The sequence below is a fragment of the Dipodomys merriami genome, unplaced genomic scaffold (genome assembly GCF_024711535.1).
Source record: "Dipodomys merriami isolate MVZ:Mamm:240054 unplaced genomic scaffold, mDipMer1.0.p SCAF_242, whole genome shotgun sequence".
Taxonomy (NCBI): Eukaryota; Metazoa; Chordata; class Mammalia; order Rodentia; family Heteromyidae; genus Dipodomys; species Dipodomys merriami.
Window position 1 is genome coordinate 1297876 of NW_027203849.1, and position 22184 is coordinate 1320059.

A 22184-nucleotide genomic window follows, 5' to 3' on the forward strand; every position below is an offset into this window, starting at 1 on the left:
CTGTGGCGACCAAAAAGAAGAAGAAGAAAAAGAAAGTGGGAATCTCTAGCTTGTAAGACTTTGTTAAAGAAGTGATAGAAAAAAGGACAGTGTATTTATTGCTCTATATTGAATCTCAGATGTCTAGCTTTGATGATTTATTTTTGGATAACAAATACTTCTCTTTTACATAGGACTTCATATATAGCAAGCCTAGCTCTCTGAATTTGCTGTAATTTAATTCAAGTTTGTCGTCATGACATTCCCTTGTGGTAGATAATAGTGTTATTCCCATCTGCTAGGTGAAAATGGGGATACAGAAAGTATAGACAGTACCCAAATGCTGATCTCTTAAGTAAAAGATGCAAGATGAGCAGATTTCAGGGAAATAATCTAGATAGATTAGAGCTCTTTTTTTCTTTTTTGCCAGTCCTGGGACTTGAACTCAGGGTCTGGACACCATCCCTGAGCTTCTTTTGCTCAAGGCTAGCACTCTACCACTTGAGTTACAGCATCACTTCCATCTTTTTCTGTTTATGTGGTACTGAGGAGTTGAACCCATCTTCATTCAAGGCAAGCACTCTACCACTAAGCCACATTTCCAGCCCTGAGCTCTTTAAGACTTGTTCTGCAGACAGTGTATTATGATGATTGGGGCTTAGAAGGAGATCTGGGTTGGAGTTAGACTTAAAAGTTAACTTTTGAGTTGAAGAATATTGTGTTGATTTTATTCTACATTCCAGATGTTTTTTCTTTCCCTTGTACCATATGTATTAATTGCATTTAGGGGTATTTGCATTTGGGCTTTTTTTGGGAGCCTCATGCTCTGACACAGCTTGCATGCTTGCTTGGCTGGCACTCTACCATTTGAGCCCCACTTTCAGCCTGTCAAAAAAGCCAGACTGTTTTGGACTTTTTTGCCTAGACTGTCTTCAAACTGCAATCCTCTAGACCTCAGCTTCCTCTGAGTAGTGAGGACTAGAAGCCACAATAGCCACTTGGTATGTTTATATTTTGATAAGTTAATCATGGGTGTGCATGAGTGTCTGTGCTGGTAATATAATGTAGCACGGACTGATGGCCTCTACTCCACCTTGGCTTTTTCTGCTGAAGGCTGGTGCTCTACCACTTGAGCCATACCTCCACTTCCTATAAATACTTTTCTTTATTTAAGTTTGTTGGACACCTTTTTGAAAATTAGTAGTTAAGCTATCCTCAAATGTAAATAGCTCTTTTCATTACTAATTCATGAGACTTTTTAAATTTTCATATATTACAGTTGTTTTATGACTCACATTTACATTGATAAAATCATTAATGTTAAATCTCATTTTTTTACAGAATGTTTTTATGAGTAAAAAAGAATTATATATATCAAATGATACAAAATTAATAGATTGGTTGATATCAAGGCTTTTTAAATTTTTGTTTGTTTTATGTGCTACTGAGGAATCAAACCCAGGGCCTCATACATGCTAGCTAAGCACTTTACCACTAAGCCACATTCCCAGCTCCTCACTGTACTTTTAAAAGCATACTTTTTCATATTTTTCTTTTTGGCCTATTTAAGGTCTTCCTGATTGCTTACCTCTACCTCTATAGGGAAAGGTTTTTGTTTGTTTTTAAGTTTCTTTGTTAAAGATGGGTCTTGCTGTGATGCTCAGGTTTGCCTCAAACATGTGATCTTCCTGCTTCAGCCTTTCCAGGTATTAGTGTCACAGGTGCATCAATATATCCGGTTATGATTCTTGATTTTTGTTCTACAGATACATTGAATAATCACTAGGACGTAAGGACCATCTTATGGAATTATTATTTTCAGCTGATCTTGGGGATTGAACCCAGGACCTTGGTGCTATCCCTTCGCTGCTTTTGCTCCAGGCTAGCTAGCACTCTACTACTTGCCATGGTGCCAGTTCCGGCTTTTTTTTGAATAGTTTATTGGAGATAAGAGTCTCACAAATTTTTCTTCCAGGTTGACTTTGAACCACAGTCCTCAGATCTCAGCCTTCTGTAGTTAAGATTACAGATGTGAGCCACCAGTACCCAGCTTATGCAATTATTTATTAGGAGCAAGGGCAAAGAAACAGAAATGACTTTGAACTTAAAAGAAATCCAGGGTTAGAAATCTCTGAAGTAGAGTATTTACATAAACTAATAATGGAAAATAATACTAGTAATATATGTGTGTTGCATCACATGGTTGACATGCAGCTATCAATTCATTGGAGTCATGAAAATATATTTCTGAGAAGGAATATAACTTGCAAAAGAACTAAAATTGATACTAACCTAAAAGTTCAGATGAAAACATGACATAAGGAAGGGAATAAAGGAAATGAGGATATGGTAATCTACAAATTAGAAAGAGAATTTCTACAAGAAGATACTCAACGTGACATCCTTCCCAGAGATGAAAGTGGGGGCGGGGAGGGGAACGCCATGAGGAAGAAAGACTGAATAATCAATTTTGAAGCTGGGCCCTGGTGACTCACACCTGCCTTGTAATCCTAACTACTCAGGAGGCTGAGATTTGAGAATCCTAATGGAAGCCAGCTCTGGCAAGAAAATCCATGAGACGTTTTTTTCGGGCGGGGGGTGGGGGTCAGTTGTGGGGCTTGAACTCAGGGTCTGGTGTGCTTTCCCTGAGCCTTTTCGTGCTCAAGGCTAGCATTGTACCACTAGAACCATAATGTCATTCTGGTTTTTGAGTGGTTAATTAGAGGAAACAGTCTCACATGAACTATTCTGCCTGGACTGACTTAAAACGACGATCCTCAGATTTCAACCTACTGACTAGCTAGGATTACAGATGTGTGAGCCACCAGCACCCAGCTCATGAGACTTATTTCCAAGTAACTACCAAGAATCTTCAAGTGGGGCTATGGGTTAAAGTTCAAGTGGCAAAGCACTAGCCTTGGGTGAAAAAGCTAAAGCACAACACTAGACCCTTACTTCAAGCTCCAATACAGCACCAAAAAAATGTCTTCTTTGAAGAAGATATTTTAGTGGTATGTTTTTTTTCAGCTTAAAAGAATAGAAGCCGCTCTTTAAGGGAACATGGCAATCAGTAAGTGACCATTTTAGAAGTTGAGCATTAAAAAACAGTAAGTTGGAAGCAAAAAGGGACTTTATGATTAAAGAATTTTCTTAAGAGAACTGAGCATGTTTGAAGGCAGAGAATGAAAAACCAGTATACAATATTAAAATTGCTTAAGAGTCTTCATTATTTTAGGTTAGTATGCATTTGAAAGGAATTTTTTTTGTCAGTAAATCAAGTTGGTTTCTATGAGAAAAAAACTATGCATGGATATAGTCAAATGGAAATACAGCTTTTTAATGTATTATTGAAAGATGACAAATTTTTCTGATGAGAATTGAGTTAGAGTAAATAGATTGTTACCTTTCTGAAAGTTTGCAGTTCTGTAGGGGATATATATAATTTTTATTTTTTACATGGGATCTCATTATGTAGCCTAGGCTGACATAGGCTCACACTTCCATGTGCTGAGATTACTGGGCATACTATCAAACTCACTGCAATGACTGATGTCCTCTGTGTCCTTAGTGTGGTTTTTTCCTGGGGTGGTATAGAGGCAATATTATATTAGTTATACACAGGAGTGGTCATTGTTACATCTCCACATGTGTTTGCATTGTATTTCAATCAGTCTCATCTTGGTGGGCTTTGCATGGAACCTGAATCAACTTGAAGGGAACCTTTGCTGTTGAAACATTTTATGAACAAACAAGTATTTTAAAAGTTTCTTTGTTGTTGTTTACCTCTCAGGGCATGTTTTAAGAAATTACCTCGAATTCTGAGTTTCAATACTATGAGGTATACATTTAATATGGTCACGATGATGAAAGAGAAAGTGAATACACACTTTTCCTTCCCCTTACGTTTGGATATGACACCATATACAGAAGATTTTCTTATGGGAAAGAGTGACAGGAAAGAAGGTAATTTTTCCTTCTCTTGTCTGCATTTATTATAAACCTCCACTAATAGGGAAATCATAAATATGTCATTCTCTATATAGTTAATAAAATTTTAGAATGGAAAATATTAGTAAAAATAATGTAGCACATTGATTTAACTAGTAAATATTTAATATCTTCTAAGACCCATGCTCTAAGTATTTTTCTAGACATAATGATGAATAAAATAAACATGTTTGCTACCCTTGTTCAGCTTAGATCTAGGTGAGTGATTCTTGAATTGAACACAAGTTACAAGTGTGTTAAGGAACTGTTCCAGTAAAAATAGGCCTAAAATAAAATAGAATCTTCATTTATCTCTTTCTTTCTTTTTTTTTTTTTTGGTGCCCATCCTGGGGCCTGAACTCCAGGCTTCGGCACTATCCCTGAGCTTTTGTGTGCAAGTCTAGCACTCTATCACTTGAGCCACAGATCTGCTTCCATTTTTTTGGTGGTTAATTGGAGATAAGAGTCTCGTAGATTTTTTTTCCCCCTGGGCTGGCTTTGAACCACAATCCTCAGATCTCAGCCTCCTGAGAAGCTATCCTTACAGACATGAGCCGCCAGCACCCAGCTTATCTTCTCTTTGCCTAAGTATAACTTTACTTTGGAATTCTGATTGTGCATTTAGACACATCTGTTATGCCTTACTCCTTACTCTCCTTTTTCTATTCTGTAGTTTGAAAATAGAGATCATAATCATTTATATCCTTCAAACTTCTTATACTAATTTCTTCTGTGTATGTTATTATCTTTTGATTTTAAATCTTTGTGGATGGGAATTGTGTCTTATTTCTATCTACAGAAATCTCCTAATGTGGAAGCATGCTATCAATGTTCCATTTTCCTTAACATGATACTGAAAGACAATAATTTGCCTTTTTTAGGTATTTCTTATATTTGCTCATAATGAAGATACAGTTGAATGAAGCATTTGAAATTATTTCAAAAGGGTAGCTGGATTTAACAAAGATATTTTATATTTATATATGAGAGTTATCTGTGATAAAATGATAATACCCAGTTACTTGTTTATTATGTTCCTTGAAATAGTTGACTGTGGCCTAGCCAATATTTATACTTATTTCATATATGTGTGCCTATTTCATTTGTATCAAAAGTGATTATAAGACGTCACTGTTGTATGATTTTCAAAATTACTGCCATTATTTTATGTGATCATTGCAGGTTTTAAGGAAGTCAGTGATCAGTCAAAAGACACAGAGAGCTATGAGTATGACTTAATAGGAGTGACAGTTCACACAGGAACGGCAGACGGTGGACACTATTACAGCTTCATTAGAGATATAGTCAATCCACATGCATATAAAAACAACAAGTGGTGAGTTTTAGGTATTTTTAGTGTATTTATAAAAATCTTTTTTTCTTCTAGATGTAAATTTATGATAGTTTTCTCTTGATAAAATTATAGTATTAGAAAATGAGAATATTAAAATCAGAGTGACTTTGCAAAACATAAATCCATTGTTCTTAAAACATGAAGGCTAAACCATCATTCACTCAGAAACTGTTTCCTTAATTACCTTTAGTAGAGTAGTCATGAAGTCTTTTATATGCTATTTAGATTTACTTGCATGCAGTCTTCTGTTCATTTTGCCTTTTTCCTTCTACACACATTTTGGGGTTTTTGTTTTGTTTTGTTTTGTTTTGTTTTGTTTTGTTTTGTTTTGTTTTTGGGTCCGGTCGTGGGGCCTGTACTCTGGGCCTGGGCGCTGTCCCTCAGCTCTTCAGCTCAAGACTATTGCTCTACCACTTGAGTCACAGCACCACTTCCAGGTTTTTTCTTTTTGCTTATGTGGTGCTGAGGAATTGAACCCAGGGCCTCAGGCATGCAAGGCAAGCATTCTACCACTGAGCCAACTTCCCAGCCCACACATTTTGTTTTTATCATTATTTATCAGGTTAACAGTTGCTAAATCAGTCTCTAATAGCTGCAGTGATTTTCAGATACCTTAGAAAGCATCTCAGTCTAGGTACTAAGTGTGCTTAGACACTTTTCTAAGTATTGAGAATATTGCTTTGAATAAAATACAGTTATACATTGAATTCCAGTTAGCAGAATAATTTCATTCAGCTCTTAATTTTGACTTCAGTGGTTATCTATATGGTATCTTTTACTTTTCATATCTTTTGTATATAATTTATAAGTATAACTTGAATCTTTGAAAATCCTTATGTATCTTAATTTTTCCCTAGTACTTTTACAAGTTACATATCTAAGCAAAGTTTTTATTCTTGATTTTTGCTGTTAGATTGTAGATGGACATGGATCTGTCAGATTTATTTTTCTTTTACCATTCTGAGGGTGGAACTTAAGGCCTTGAATATACTAGGCACAGAGACATGCATCTCCATCCCAGGGACCTGTGAGATTTAAAGTGGTTGCAATGGTTACTGAATTATATTTTTGATTCCTTGTAAATTACAGCTGTAGAAAACAGCTTATTAGAAATTAATGGCTCAGTATTTGTAACTTTGTGGTATACAATCTAAGAATTTTGAAAATAATAAACACAATAATGAAATATTCAGTATATTTGTGATTGGTTGGTATTATGTGCTCTATTTTAGGTATCTTTTTAATGATGCTGAGGTAAAACCTTTTGATTCCGCACAACTTGCTTCTGAATGTTTTGGTGGTGAGATGACAGTAAGTATCATTATTTCTGGATATCATAAAATCTAATAATAGAGTAATATTCTTAGAATCACTATTATTAAATTTAAAGTTTAGTTGTAAAGTTTTGAAAGTTTAGTGTGTAATGGTTAGCACTCTGGACTCTGAAAGTTTAGTGTGTTCACAGTATACACTAGATACTAAGAAGTATTTTATTCCTTTAGTGCCTTTTGTAAAGTAGCAACAACCTGATTACTATTTATTGGGTAGCAAAAGAACATCTTTGTTAGATAATTTGCAATAGGACATAGAAAAAGACATTTTCCTTTTCATTTATCCTGATACAGTATTTTTTTTTAACTTTTTAAAAAGTATAAGAATGAGGTATGCTTAATTACCAAACTGTACAGAGCCTTGGGATGAATTAACTTTAGCACTACAAAATAAAGAAAACACACATAAACTAGCATGAAATCCTGTTGGTTTTGATCAGTTAATAATCTCCATTTCTCAAAGAATCTTTGATAATAAAATTAAATTTGAGAACCATGCTTATTATTTTAAAAATTCTCTAGAATTAGTCTAGTTTTTTGTGTGGTTTTTTTGTTTTTGTTTTTCTTTTTCTTTTTTTTGTTGTTGTGTTTTTGTTTTTTTTTGTCAATTGTGAGACTTGAACTCTGGGCTTGGGCACTGTCCCTCAGCTCTTCAGCTCAAGGCTAGCACTGTACCACTTGAGCCACAGTGCCACTTCCGGTTTTCTGGTAGTTTATTGGAGATAAGAGTCTCACAGATTTTGCTGCCTGGGATGGCTTTGAACTGTGATCCTCAGATCTCAGCCTCCTGAATAGATAAGATTGCAGATGTGAGCCACCAGCACCCAGCTTCTAGATTTTATTGAAAGACTCTGTGGGTGTGGGTGTGGGTGTGCGGGTGTCTGTCTGTTGGTCGGTCGGTCGGTCGGTTGTTGGACTTGAACTCTGGGTCTGGGCACTGGTTCCTGAGCTTATCAACTCAAGGTGAGCACTCTACCAGTGAGCCACAGCTCCACTCCCAGCTTTTTCTGAATAGTTTGAGATAAGAGTCTCACAGACTTTCTATCCGGGTTGGCTTTGAATCATGATCCTCAGATCTGAGCCTCCTGAGTAGCTAAGATTTAAGGCATGAGCCATTGGTGCCCAGCTAAGGCCTTTCTTTTGAAAGGCAGTTTTCCCATTGCAGGTCTTATCCTTTTACATGTTTTTGAGCCTTTGTTTTCAAAAAAACTTGTACTTCTGTCTCTTAATCATCATTAACTTTCAAATAATTCTTTTTGCATTTCTTTGTTTATTTCACAAAGCAGCTTTATTGGGATAGAATTCTCACTGATTTTTTTAAATTGAAACTTAAGGCTTTGGCACTGTCCTTTGGCTTTTTTTTTTTTTTTTTTAAATCAGAGCTAGCACTCTACTTGAGCCATAGTTCCACATCTGACTTTCTTGTTTAATTGGAGATAAGTCTCACAGATGTCCTGCCCAGGCAGGCTTTGAACATCAATCCTCAGATCTCAGCCTCCCGAGTATCTAGGATTACAGGTGTGAGCCACTAGTACCCAGCAGTACATGGGATTTTTATGAGTGCAATGTTATTTGGATTTTACAACATTACTTTGACTTTTTATTTTTATTTTATTATTTTATTTATTAATTTATTTTTTTAGTCAGTCATAGGGCTTGGAATCTGGGCCTGAGTGCTATCCCTCAGCTCTTCAGCTCAAGGCTAGCACTCTACCACTTCAGCCACAGCGCTACTTCCAGCTTTTTCTGCTTATGTGGTGCTGAGGAATCGAGCCCAGGGTCTCATGCATGTAAGGCAAGCACTCTTACCACTGAGCCACCTTCCCAACCCACAACATTACTTTGAAATACAAATAATATTGACGAAGTAATTTTATGTGTAAATACAGCTGAATAAATCCATTTCGTTAAAGAAGAAATTTTCTATGTTTTAAACAGACGAAGACTTACGATTCTGTCACAGATAAATTCATGGATTTCTCCTTTGAAAAGGTAATTGTTTAATTATGTAATTTATATTGTGTTCTTTCTTGTATGTGGTCTAACTTTAGAATATATCTTATCAAAATGAAAATAATACTTTTTTTTTCTTGTCTTTAAAGACACATAGTGCATATATGCTGTTTTACAAACGCATGGAACCAGAAGAAGAAAATGGTAGAGAATATAAATTTGATGTTTCATCAGAGTTACTGGAGGTATATGTTAATTTGACTTTAGTAACAGTTTAAAACACATTAAGTATTTATGTAAGGAATACTACAACATAAGAACTGGTTATACAACATTAAGATTTATAGGCCCAGCTAAATCTAGAGAGTATTTACAATTCATAAATAACAACATAAGACATGTGAATGAGAAATGGGTAGAGTAATGTATATGGAAAATAACAGTGAAAAAATTAAGGAAGCTGGATGGATTGATCAAATTAGATTAAGTTCACAAGTAATTTTGTGTGCTTTGTAGTATTGTTTTTTGGATTGGATGATGGACTTACAATATTCTCTTTTTCTTCATTGTATAGAATTTGTAACTACATTTAAAATAAAGTTGCAATTTAAATCATTAAAAAATAGATAGCTACCAAGTATTTAAGACATGTCGGCATATAGATCAGGCTGAAAAGAGAATTGTAACTTGTTCAAGATTTGCTTGAGGTTGGGCTCTGGTGACTCACACTTATAATCCTAGCTATTCAGGAGGCTGAGATCTGAGGATCTCTATTCAGGGCAGTCTGAGCAAGGAGTCCATGAGACTCTGATATCTGAATAACCACCCTAAAACTTGAAGTGGAATTCAGAATAAAACTGGTAGAGCAGAAAACATCTCGAAGAACAGTGCCCATGAGTTCTGAGTATAAGGCAGTTAGGGCAAACTAGCAGTTTTCTAAAAAGAATTTTTTTTAATTTCTCCTGTCCTAAGAAAGATAGGATTGTTGATGTTTTAGTGTCTGGCAGTGATACTTAGCAAGTTGAAGGAAAAGTGACCCAAGTTAAACAGTTATAGAAAATATAGCTAAGAGAGTTGGGGATTTAACTTAGTGGAAGAGTTATTGTCTAGCAAATTTAAGGCCCCGAGTTTGGTCCTCACCACTGCAAATAAATAAATAAACGCAGCTAGAGAAGATGTCAAAATACATTGTGTTAGTGGCCCTGTGGTAAAGTGGTAACCTTGAGCAAAAAAACTCAGTGCCCAGGTGCTTTCGAGTCCCACAACTGACAAAAATATAATTGTGCTCTTAAAATGTAAAAAGGACCATACTTAAAAAAATGTTTCTATGGTAGAACTAAAAGCACTAACTATGGTAAAGACCAAGAGACTTACCAGTCTTTAGGTGCTGGAACAGATAATAGTAGTCAAGAGGGAGACTTTCATGGAGTAAAGGAAATAAAAATTTGGATACCATGGGACTGGGAAGGTGGCTCAGTGGTAGAGCGCTTGTCATGCATGCCTGAGGCCCTGGGTTCGATTCCTCAGCACCACATAAGCAAAAAGAAAAAAGCCGGCAGTGGCACTGTAGCTCAAGTGGTAGAGCACTAGCCTTGAGCTGAAGAGCTGAGGGACAGCGCCCAGGCCCAGAGTTCAGGCCCCACGACTGGACCCCAAAAAAAAAAAAATTGGATACCAAATCCAGAACTCAGCTTATAACTGGTAGGAAGAAATTTATACTAGGACTCCTTTGATATGGAATGAAATGGGCAGAATGCCATCAGTCTGGAAGCTAGATTTTTTTTTTTTTAATCAGTCATGGGGCTTAAACTCCAGACCTGGGTACTGTCCCTCCACTCAAGGCTAATGTACCGCTTAAGCCATAGTGCCACTTCTGATTTTCTGGTGGTTTATTGGAGATGAATCTCATGGACTTTTTCTGCTTGGTCTGGCTTTGAACCATGATCCTCAGATCTCAGCCTCCTGAGTAGCTAGGAAAACAGGCATGAGCCACCAGCACCTGGCATGGAAGCCAGAATTTTTAAATACTCAAGAATTCTGAAATAGACCAATCAGTGACTAAGCTTGTAATCTCCCAAGTATTACCCTACATACACAATTATAAAACTCAATTCTACTCTAGTGCTCTGGGATAAGCAGGTAGAGGTAATTGAAAACTTTTAGTGAAGAATTAATTGTAGTATTGGAAGCATAAATTGAAGAAATGAAACCATTATCTCTAATTCCAAACATATACACTAAAGAGCAGTGCTGTGAAAAATAGTTATATCAGTAATCAGAACAAAACTTTGTTCTAGGGTAAAAGTAATTTCATGGGGATAGGGATGTAACTCATTTTTCGAGTGCATTTATTTGTTTGTTTGTTTATTTTGTTGGTCATGGGACTTGAACTCTGGGCCTGGGTGCTGTCCCTCAGCTCTTCAGCTCAAGGTGGTGCTCTACCATTTGAGCCACAGCGCCACTTCCGGTTTTCTGGTGGTTAATTGGAGATGAGAATCTAGTGCACTTACCTTCCCTAGAATGGCTTTGAACCTCCATCTTCAGATCTCAGCCTCCTGAGTAGCTTGGATTACAGACGTGAGCTACCGGCACTTGGCCAGTTAATTTTTTAAAAATACATTTTTGCCAAGGTTAATATAAATCTTTATCTTAAAACCTATTATTAGCAAATCAATATTTTTTTTATTTTTTTCTTTTTTAAGTTGGTTTTGGGACTTGAACTCAGGGCGTGGGCACTAACTCTGAGCTCTTTTTGCTCAAGTCTAGTGCTCTACCACTTTGAGTCACAGCACCACTTCCAGTTTTCTGGTCGTTAATTGACAATAAGAGTCTCATGGACTTCCATGTTCAAGATGTCTTTGAACAGCATTCATCAGATTTTAACCTCCTGAGTAGCTAAGATTATAGGCATGAGCCACTAGTTTCCAGCTTTTATTTTGTGTGTGTGTGTGTGTGTGTACCTTTTTTTTTTTTTTTGCCAGACACGGGGCCTGAACTGGGCCTGGGTGCTGTCCCTCAGCTGTCCGTTCAGCTTATATAATTATATATTTGCTTTATTTCTTCTTTTTAGAATCTTTACAAATACATTAAAAACTCAGAATCATGGGCTAGGAAGGTGGCTCAGTGATAGAGCGCTTGCCTTGCATGCATGAGGCCCTGGGTTCAATTCCTCAGCACCACATAAGAAAAAAGAAAAAAGCCGGAAGTGGCACTGTGGCTCAAGTGGTAGAGCGCTAGCCTTGAGCTGAAGAGCTGAGGGATAGCACCCAGGCCCAGAGTTCAGGCTCCACGACCGGACCAAAAAAAAAAACGGAATCACTTGGAAATTGCCAGATAATAGCAATATATGAAATAATAAAAAATGCAAAAGGTTTAGTAACTGCTTTTATATTCCTTATACTTGGAGGACAGATAAGCATGAATTTTAAGTGAATATATTTTTTGGTTGCTTCTTGTTCAGCTTTTTATAGTGTATCTCTTTATCCAATAAAAGTATTGGGAAAGCCAGGCACTGGTGGCACATACCTGTAATCCTAGCTACTCAGGAGGCTGAGATCTGAGGATCATGGTTCAAAACCAACCAGGGGGGAAAAGTCTGTGAGATTCCTATGTCCAGTAAACTACCAGAAAACTAGAAGTAATGCTGTGGCTCAAAGCCTTGAGGGAAAAGCTCAGAGACAACACCCAGGCCCTGGTTTCAAGCTCTGTGACCAACAAAAACAAAAATGAGATAGTGGTAAAATACGAAATTGCTTTCTGATAGCTAATCTTAACATTTCTTTTCTTCAGTGGATTTGGCATGATAATATGCAGTTTCTTCAAGACAAAAACATTTTTGAACACACATATTTTGGGTAAGTTAGTTAAATTTAGTATATTTTAGTAATATTTTAAATTCTTTATGAATTTTAAGTTACTCTTTTTAAATTGTAGGTTTATGTGGCAGTTGTGTAGTTGTATTCCAAGTACATTACCTGATCCTAAAGCTGTATCCCTAATGACAGCAAAGGTAATATATAAACTTACATAACTTTGTCAGATTTTTAACTTTAAAATATTGAATCTTACTTACTTGTTGTATCTTTTCTTACAGTTAAGCACTTCCTTTGTCCTAGAGACATTTATTCATTCAAAAGAGAAGGTACGTGTTTTCTTCTGTTTTTGTGTTATGTATTATCTATGTTATCTCTTGGGTTTTATTATCATTGGCTCAAAAATCCCTGCATCTTGACTGACTGCTTTTCCTTTTTTAGCCTACAATGCTTCAGTGGATTGAATTATTGACCAAACAGTTTAATAATAGCCAAGCAGCTTGTGAGGTAAGGTAACTAATTCAAAAAAATGGTTTAATTGGACTGGGAAGATGGCTCAGTGGTAGGTAGAGCGCTTGCCTTGCATGCATGAGGCCCTGGGTTCTATCCCAGCACCACATAAACAGAAAAAGCTGGAAGTGGTGCTGTGGCGCAAGTGGTAGAGTGCTAGACGTGAGCTGAGTTGCTGAGGGACAGCGCTCAGCCCGAGTTCAGGCCCCACGACCAACCAAAGGAAAAAAAAAATGGTTGATAGCTTGAGATTCTGTTTTATATTGTATTACTGTTTTTTCTTCGTTAAGGTACTATAGCAATTTTGGGGGCTGGGAAGATGGCTCAGTGGTAGAGCGCTTGCCTCACATGTTTGAGGCCCTGGATTCGATTCCTCAGCACCACATAAGCAGGAAAAAAAAAAGCCAGAAGTGGCGCTATGGCTCAAGTGGTAGAGTGCTAGCCTTGAGCTGAAGAGCTGAGGGACAGCGCCCAAGCCCAGAGTTCAGGCCCCACTACCGGACCCAAAAACAAAAAAACAGCAACAAAAAAAGGTACTATAGCAATTTTTTAAGTTAATTATTTTTTGGTGCTGGTCCTGGGCCTTGAACTCAAGGCCAAAGTGCTGTCCCTGAGCTGGTTTTGCTCAAAGCTAGTATTTTACAGCTTGAGCCACAGTTTTGTTTTCAGTTTTTCACTGTTAACTGAAGATAAAAGTCTCAAGGACTTATCTGTCTGGGCTAGCTTTGAACTACAGTTAGCAGATTTCAGCCTCCAGAGTAGCTAGTATTATAGTCATCTGGCTCAAATTGTTTTTAGTTTTTTGGGTGTTTTTGTTTGTTTATTTTTATTGGTCAAGGGGCTTGACCTCAAGGCCTGGTCACTGTCTCTGAGTTCTTTTGCTCAAGGCTAGCATTCTACCACTTTGAGCCTCAGCAGTACTTCCAGTTTTCTGGTTGTTCACTGGAGATAAGAGTCTGGTTGGAAGTGGTGCTGTGGTTCAAGCAGTAGAGCTCACCTTTAGCTGAAGAGCGCCAGGACATTGCCCAAGCCCAGAGTTCAAGCCCCATGACCGACCCTCCCCCCCTCCCCCCCAAAAAAAATGAGTCTCACAGGAACTTTCCTGCTTTGAACTGTGATCCTCAGATATCAGCCTCTTGAGTAACTAGGATTATAGGCGTGAGCCACCTATGTCTGTTGAAGAAGTTAATATTTATATATCAAATCTATTATACATATTAATTACTTTCAAATTCTGGAAGTTTCTCCCCTTCTCTACCCCCCCCCACCGTCTCCCCATTTATTTTTGTTATGCTGAAGATTTTACTCAAGGGCTTACTTACGCTTAACTAACTTTACTCAGGGGATTACAAATGCTTAACTCTACCAGTCCAAAATAATTCTTAACTACTTTTTAAATTTTGTTTTGATTTTTTTTTTCCCCCTCTAACCTTATTAAGGTATAGTTGACAGAAAATTGTAATGCTTGGAATATGCTGAACTAATAGGGCATCTTCCTCATGAAGAGAAAGGTCTTCTTGCCCATGTAATTGTAACTCCTCTGTACAGTATTTTCACAATTAAAAATAAATAAATAAAAATAAAGAGAAATGTCTTGAGTACAAAAGTCAATACTGATGGGCATAGTGACTTAGACTTGTAATTCTACACACAGCAGATTGAGGTTCTAGACTAGCCTGGGTAAGACCTCTATGCAACAACAACAAAAAAATCTGGGCATCGTGGCATACACCTGTTTTCCCAACTATGTAGTAGGTGTACAGTAGGAGGATCACAGTCCAGGCTGGCCTAGACAGGGGAAGCCAAGGTCCTATCTGAAAAATAAAGCAGAGACAGCTGAGCTGTGGCTTAAGCAGTAGAGCACCTACCTAGCAAGTATAAGACCCTGAACTCAACCTTCAGTATCACAAATAAAAAAGGAAAATTGTATGTATTGAAGATGTACAATGTGATACTTGTATGTATACATACATATTTTTGAAATATTTACCACAGTTAAATCTACTACCACTTCGATACTACTTGTGTTGTATGTATGTGTAAGTGAAGAGTGTTTTGTTTGTTGTTGTTTTTTGCCAGTCCTTCGGCTTGAACTCAGGGCCTGGGCACTGTCCATGAGCTTCTTTTGGTCAAGGCTAACACTCTACCATGTGAGCCACAGCACCACTTCTGGCTTTTTCTATTTATGTGGTACTGAGGAATTGAACCCAAGGCTTCATGCATGAGAGGCAAGCACTCTACCACTAAGCCACATTCCCAGCTCTAAGTGAAGAGATTTAATAACTATACTTATATAGAGTATTATATACCTGGATATTGATGACCTACACCTGTAATCCTAGCTACTCAGTTGGTTGAGATTTGAGAATCACAGTTCAAAGCCATCCTAGGCAGGACAGTCTGTGTAGCTCTTATCTTTAATTAACAAGCAAAAAGCCAGAAGTGGAGCTGTGGCTCAGATGGTAGAGCAGTAACTTTGAACAGAAAAGCTCAGCGACAGCACCCAGGCCCCGAGTTCAAGTCCCCAGACTGGCACCAAAGCAAAAACAAAACCATTTTATTAAATGCTATATATGAGATCTTCAAGATTGTATACATGTTACAACTGAAACGTTGTATACTTTTGCCAACAATTCCTCATCATCCCTAATTTCATGTTAATTTACCACATTTGAATGTTAGCAGAAAATACTATCCCTCTCCCACCATACAAACTGCATGTATTCCAATATATCAATATATGTCAATTTTTATTTGTCATTTTAAGACATGTACTCCTAAAGGTAATCCAGGTAGTGACAATTATAGTATTAATGTACTAATTTTAATAATACTTTTAACAACTATAGAGGTCCTGAGCTTGGAAGTCTTAGGATTTTCCAAATGTGAGAGATGGTAGTAGCATAGTGTCCAAATTAGTTGATGATGTCTTATTTAGAAGGTAGTTTTATTTTACCTTATGACAGTGGAGTAAAAGAAATTTTATACACAAAGGTATAATATTTAAAGCCAGTATTTTTTCATTCTTGTTTTATCTATTTCTTTCTGCCTTTTGTGCAGTTTGTTTTAAAGCAAACCCAGAAGTCATGTTTTATATCCATAACATAAATATATATGCTTTTAGGCAATGAGAACTTCAGAAAAATATCTAACCGTAATTTCATTTACTTCTAGTAAAACTAGAAATGAATTTTTTTTTGGCGAGGGAGCTTGGTCCTGGGGCTTGAACTCTGGGCCTGGGCACTGTCCCTCAGTTCTCTTCAGCTCAAGGCAAATGCTCTACCACTTGAGCAATAGTGCTACTTCCAGTTTTCTGGTAATTTATTGGAGATAAGAGTCTCACGGAGCTGGGCGCTGGTGGCTCACGCCTGTAATCCTAGCTACTCAGGAGGCTGAGATCTGAGGATCGCAGTTCAAAGCCAGCCCGGGCAGGAGAGACCATGAGACTCCCATCTCCAATAAATCACCAGAAAACCGGAAGTGGCGCTGTAGCTAAAGTGGTAGAGCGCTCGCCTTGAGCTGAAGAGCTGAGGGACAACGCCAAGGCCCAGAGTTCAAGCCCCACGACCGACAAAAAAAAAAAAGAGTCTCACGGACTTTCCTGCCTGGGATGGCTTTGAACCTGATGCTCAGATCTCAGCCTCCTGAGTAGCTAGGACTACAGGCGTGAGGCACTGCACCAGGCCTAGAAATAAGTTTTTAATAAGTTTTCACTGTTGCAAAAATGCTTTTTCTATTGGCTTGAATTCGTGTTCAGAAATGATACACAGTTTGTATTTGTTTCTTAAATCTTTCATGTCTGCCTTTTTTTTTTCTTCCATGCTTTTTTGTCATTTACTTTTCAAGAAATTGCCACTACTGGCTTTGTCTGATAATATCTTCAACTTGTTATTTAACCTATACTGCTAGGTCTCTCAATTCACCCTTGGCTATATGAAAGATTCAGAGCCATAATTAGGTTATAATTTTTAAAGTTTATTTATTGCTATTATAAAGGTGATGTACAGAGGAGTTTCAGTTACATGTTAGGTAAAGGGAACATTTTTTTTGGACAGTGTCACCCTTTCTCTCACTCTCTCCAGAGTTACAATTTTTTTTATTTTTAAGCAGAAGGAAGTTGAGTCATATTCATCATATAACTCACAGGAATAAAAGATTTCTCAGTGTGACAAAGTAAAAAGCGATTCTTCATCTTCCTCAGGCTGTCGTTCTGTAGGTTTTGTCTTGTAACATAAATGTCAACTGGGAAGTTGTATAATGAGGCAGTGCCTATTTAGATTTTAGATTCTGTAAAAATTAGAGAAGCAGTTTAATAAAAACTAGTTGAAACATCAAATAGAAATACTAGCCTACGTAATTGTTATCTCATTTTAGCAAATTTTGGTTAAATATTAAAATCGATGCTCTTGTTTTCTTACAGTGGTTTTTAGATCGCATGGCTGATGATGACTGGTGGCCAATGCAAATCCTAATTAAGTGTCCTAATCAAATTGTGAGACAGGTAAGGAAAACATGTAATTGAAAAACCTTAGAAAAATAAGCAGTTTTGGGGGGCTGGGAAGGTGGCTCAGTGGTAGAGTACTTGCCTTGCACGCATCAGGCCCTGGGTTCGATTCCTCAGCACTACATAAGCAAAAAAAGCTGGAAGTGGCGCTGTGGCTCAAGTGGTAGAGCACTAGCCTTGAGCTGAAGAGCTGAGGGACAACGCCCAGGCCCAGAGTTCAGGCCCACGACCGGACCCCAAAAAATGAAAAGAAAAGAAAAATAAGCAGTTTTTAATTTAAGTAAATAATTTTAAAAGATCTGCTTCCTACCTTAAAAGTCATTTTGCTGTTATTTTTTTCTCAGCCACTTTTAACATCAGCTGTCACTGTTAAGCAAGCAATTAAAAATTATGGACGTTTTGTGCTATAACAAGATAAGCTATAAATCCCAATTTTTTTTTCATGTTCTAGCTATTTTGACTAGTAGAGTACTGTTCAGTGGCCTAGAAAGTTAAATGAGGAGGGTGTAATTTATTTCTTTGATAACATCTATCACGTGGATCAGTTTGCTTTCCTTTAATTACGAGAAAAAATTACACAAAGCAATTTTAAGCATGCCTTTATAGTCATTTAATGACAAAATCAAAAACTTAATCTGACTTACGTTATTTTTTAGTTACTGAAATAGAGCACATACATGGGTCTGTATGTGGGCAAGGGTGTGAGCTCATCTGTCCCGAGGCTTGAACTCAAGGCCTGGGCCTTGTCTCTGAGCTTTTTTGCTTAAGGCTAATGCTTTACCACTTTAGCTACTTTCAGCTTTTTGGTGGTTAATTCAAGACAAGAGTCTCACAGACTTTAGAACCATAAAAACCACTGTAAGAAAACAAGAACTAATACTGACTGCTGGATATCCAGCACAAGCATTAGGTTACGGTCATAAGAATTTCTACATTCAGTCTAGTGGCTTACGCCTATAATCCTAGTTACTCTGGAGGCTGAGATCTGAGAATCACAGTTCAAAGCCAGCCCAGGCAGGAAAGTCTGTGAGACTCTTATCTCCAAGAAACCACTAGAAAACCCGGAAGTGGCGCTGTGGCTCAAGTTGTAGAGCTCTCCCCTTGAGCTGAAGAGCAGAGGGACAGCGCCCAAGCCCAGAGTTTAAGCCCCCAACTGACCCCCCCCCCCAAAAAAGAAAACAAGAGCATCAATTTTAATATTTAACCAACATTTGTAAAAATGAGATAACAATTACATAGGCTTGTATTTCTACTTTATGTTTCAACTAAGTTTTTATCAAATTGTTTCTCTTAAGTTTTATAAAATCTAATATATATTCTAATATATTCTTAATAAAATTCACCCAAATCTTTCAAAGTATAGAATTCAGAGGTTTAAAATATTCATCCTCAGGGCTGGGAAGATGGCTCAGTGGTAGAGCGCTTGCCTTGCATGCCTGAGGCCCTGGGTTCAATTCCTTAACACCATATAAGCAAAAAGAAAAAAGCCGGAGGTGGCGCTGTGGCTCAAGTGGTAGAGCGCTAGCCTTGAGCTGAAGAGCTGAGGGACCATGCCCAGGCCCAGAGTTCAGGCCCCATAACCGGACCCAAAAAAAAAAAAAAAAAAAAAAAGATATTCATCCTCAAAATGACTCGCATTTGTATTAGCAATCATTTCTTATTTTATCTTCTTCGCAGTCCTTCACAACTACAAATCTACTTTGTATCTTTCTCCAAAAATGTTGTGGTGGTGTTGTTTCAGACAGGATCTTACTATGTATGATACCTAGCTAAGCTAAAAAACTTGTGATCCTCCTGACTCTGCCACTTGCTTATTTGAATTACAGAATGTACCATTATATCCATCAAATATGTTAATTTTTTTAGCCATGTGATGTTTTTTAATTATTACATCTTTTCCTTTATAGATGTTTCAACGCTTATGTATACATGTGATTCAGAGGTTGAGACCTGTGCATGCTCATTTCTATCTGCAGCCAGGAATGGAAGATGGGTAAGAAGTTCCTTTTTTAACTTCTCTGATGGTATGCTTTTTTTTTTTTTTTTTGTCATTCATGGGCCTGAACCTCTGGGCCTTAGTGTTGTCCCTGAGCTCTTCAAGGCTAGCACTCTACCACTTAAGCCACAGCGCCACTTCCAGCTTTTTTCTGCTTATGTGCTGCTGAGGAATTGAACCCAGGGCTTCATGCATGCAAGGCAAGCACTCTACCACTGAGCCACCTTCCCAGCCCCTGACAAAATATTTTTAAATACTGTTAATATTCATGTTGTTAGGTTTAAAAATGATTTGAAGTTACATATATCAAGAAGAGATAACTATTTTTGTTTTATATTTTAATTAACTACATCTATAAAATCATCTACAAATAACTTTAAGGGTCGTCTTTTATTTGGATTGATTTAGTCACAATAATTAGAGTATTCATTTCAGCTACTATAAATTATCACCAAAATATGGGAAAAATAGCCATGCACTGGTGACTCCTACCTATAATCCTAGCTACTCAGGAGGCTGAGATCTAAGGATTGCACTTCAAAGCCATCTGGGACAGGAAGCCCATGGAACTATAGTGCAAGTTGTAGATTAGTAGCCTTAAACAATAAAGCTCAGAGACCGTACCCAGATCTGGAGTTCAAGCCCCAGGACTGGCACATACATAAAAATATATACCTGTAGATATACTCTATATATACGATTATAGGTATAAATGAAAAATAAATTTAGGGGTTTAAAAATGTTTTTCAGGCAATATTTGCTCTCAAATCTAGTACAATCTCTAAGATGTATTTTTCTTTTCAGGTCTGATGATATGGATGCCTCAGTAGAAGATATTGGTGGTCGTTCTTGTGTCACTCGATTTGTGAGAACTCTGTTATTAATTATGGAACATGGTGTAAAACCTCATAGTAAACATCTTACAGAGTATTTTGCCTTCCTTTACGAATTTGCCAAAATGGGTGAAGAAGAGGTGAGGATTACTTTTTTTATTTCTTGGATTATGTACTTTTTTGTATTTGATATCATTTTAAATTTTAAATTAATGTTTTTTAGAGCCAGTTTTTGCTTTCCTTGCAAGCCATATCTACAATGGTACATTTTTATATGGGAACCAAAGGACCTGAAAATGTAAGTACAATTCTGTATCAGATATAGAGGGAAACCATATTTCCAATAGTTTGCATTATGCAAAGTCATAAGATAATAAAAACCCTTAAAGTCCCTTGTATCCTTTTTATTAGATTATGGTAAGGATCTCTGATTGTCAAATGATGTTAATGTTATTTTAATGGATGCAGTAAGCTAATTAACAATTTGAGTATAACGTTACACTGGGAAAGTACTGTGCCAAAGCAAATAAATTTAATGGAAGTAGCCACCACCAACTTTGCAGTCTATTAAGTAATTTTGCAAATTTTTGCTGCTTATGTTTTTTCAAGCTCTTTATTACTACGTTTGTCAGAGTCTTCCAAAAATCTTAAATGGCTGATTAAAGTATGATATAACTTTCGTATTATTTGTGACAACTACATTGGATTTCAACATCTATTTATACTTTTTTTTTTTCCCCTGCCAGTCATGGGGCTTGAACTCTGGGCCTGGGTCCTGTCCCTGAGCTCTTCTGCTCTACCACTTGAGCCACAGCACCACTTCTGGTTTTCTGGTGGTTAATTGGAGATAAGAGTCTCTTGGACTTGTCTCTCTGGGCTGGCTTTGAATCATAATCCTCAGATCTCAGCCTCCTGAGTAGCTAGGATTATAGGCATGAGCCTCTGGTGCCCAGCATATTTAATTGTTTTCTTAATCCTAAGAGATAAGTGTATTCTACAGATAAGTACTTAGAGAAGTTGACTTGTTTTAGACAGCACATAGTTAAGTAGGGTTTAATCTGTGATAATTGACCTAATATTCTCTTAACTATTATTCTGGCATGCTTCTTAAAATACATGGACTAATATATTCCAGTGTATATGGCTATCCATTTTACTTTTTTTCTTTTTCTCTTGGCCTCAGTTTTTTTGGGAGTGGGGAGCAATATTAGTGTTAGAACTAAGGACTTAAAGATTGCTAGCCAGGTGCTTTACTGATTGAGCCTTGCCTCTGGCTCTTTTGCTTTAGTCTCACTTTTTATTCATGATAGCCTGAACCTCTAATCTCCTGTTACACATTTTTCCATAGCTATGATAACAGGCATATGCTACCAAATTCAGCTGTTGCTTTAGAACTTTTATACAAGGCTGTTGTAACAGAGCCTCCAGTTATTCACATCCTGAATAGCTAGTAGTATAGGCAGGAGACACCATTGTTTTCTATATTTTGTCTTTAAGATCTCTCTGTCTATCCTGGCCTCAAAGTCAAATTTTCTTATTTCAGCCTCCCAAATGCTATGATAATTGTCATGTGCCACTATGCCTAGGTCTCTTCCTTTTCTAGATGATAAAATCTTACCAGTATCTTAACATTTTAGAAGCCAACTGAGTTTGAAAACCTACGGTTTACATTAGCTGGAAACTAGAAATAAGGATTTCTTCTCTGTGTAACTGGCATTTTTATTAAATAAGAAATGTCATTTTATCATACTTAAACTTTGGGGTTTTTTTGGTACTATGGCTTGAACTCAGGCTTGAACACTTTACTCAGCTTTTTCAACTCATGGCCAGTGTTCTACCATTTGAGCCACATCTCTAATTCTGTTTTTTTGTTGGCTATTGGTATGATATGTGATTTGTCTGCCTGGACTGAATTTGAACTTCCA

At 37.2% G+C, this 22184-nt stretch overlaps 1 protein-coding gene across 4 annotated transcripts in view; it reads left to right on the forward strand.

Annotated features, from left to right (window-relative positions):
• The window catches only part of LOC138835945 (ubiquitin carboxyl-terminal hydrolase 34), a 205512-nt gene that overhangs the window by 139379 nt on the left and 43949 nt on the right, over positions 1–22184 (forward strand). For all 4 annotated transcript variants that reach the window (XM_070034520.1, XM_070034518.1, XM_070034519.1 and 1 more), the window contains 13 exons: positions 3770–3942; positions 5149–5302; positions 6553–6631; positions 8590–8643; positions 8754–8849; positions 12394–12458; positions 12538–12613; positions 12698–12745; positions 12858–12923; positions 17347–17427; positions 19338–19423; positions 20231–20399; positions 20483–20557. In XM_070034520.1, coding sequence (XP_069890621.1) covers positions 3770–3942; positions 5149–5302; positions 6553–6631; positions 8590–8643; positions 8754–8849; positions 12394–12458; positions 12538–12613; positions 12698–12745; positions 12858–12923; positions 17347–17427; positions 19338–19423; positions 20231–20399; positions 20483–20557 — 1222 coding nt within the window. The remainder of the gene's footprint in view (positions 1–3769; positions 3943–5148; positions 5303–6552; positions 6632–8589; positions 8644–8753; positions 8850–12393; positions 12459–12537; positions 12614–12697; positions 12746–12857; positions 12924–17346; positions 17428–19337; positions 19424–20230; positions 20400–20482; positions 20558–22184) is intronic.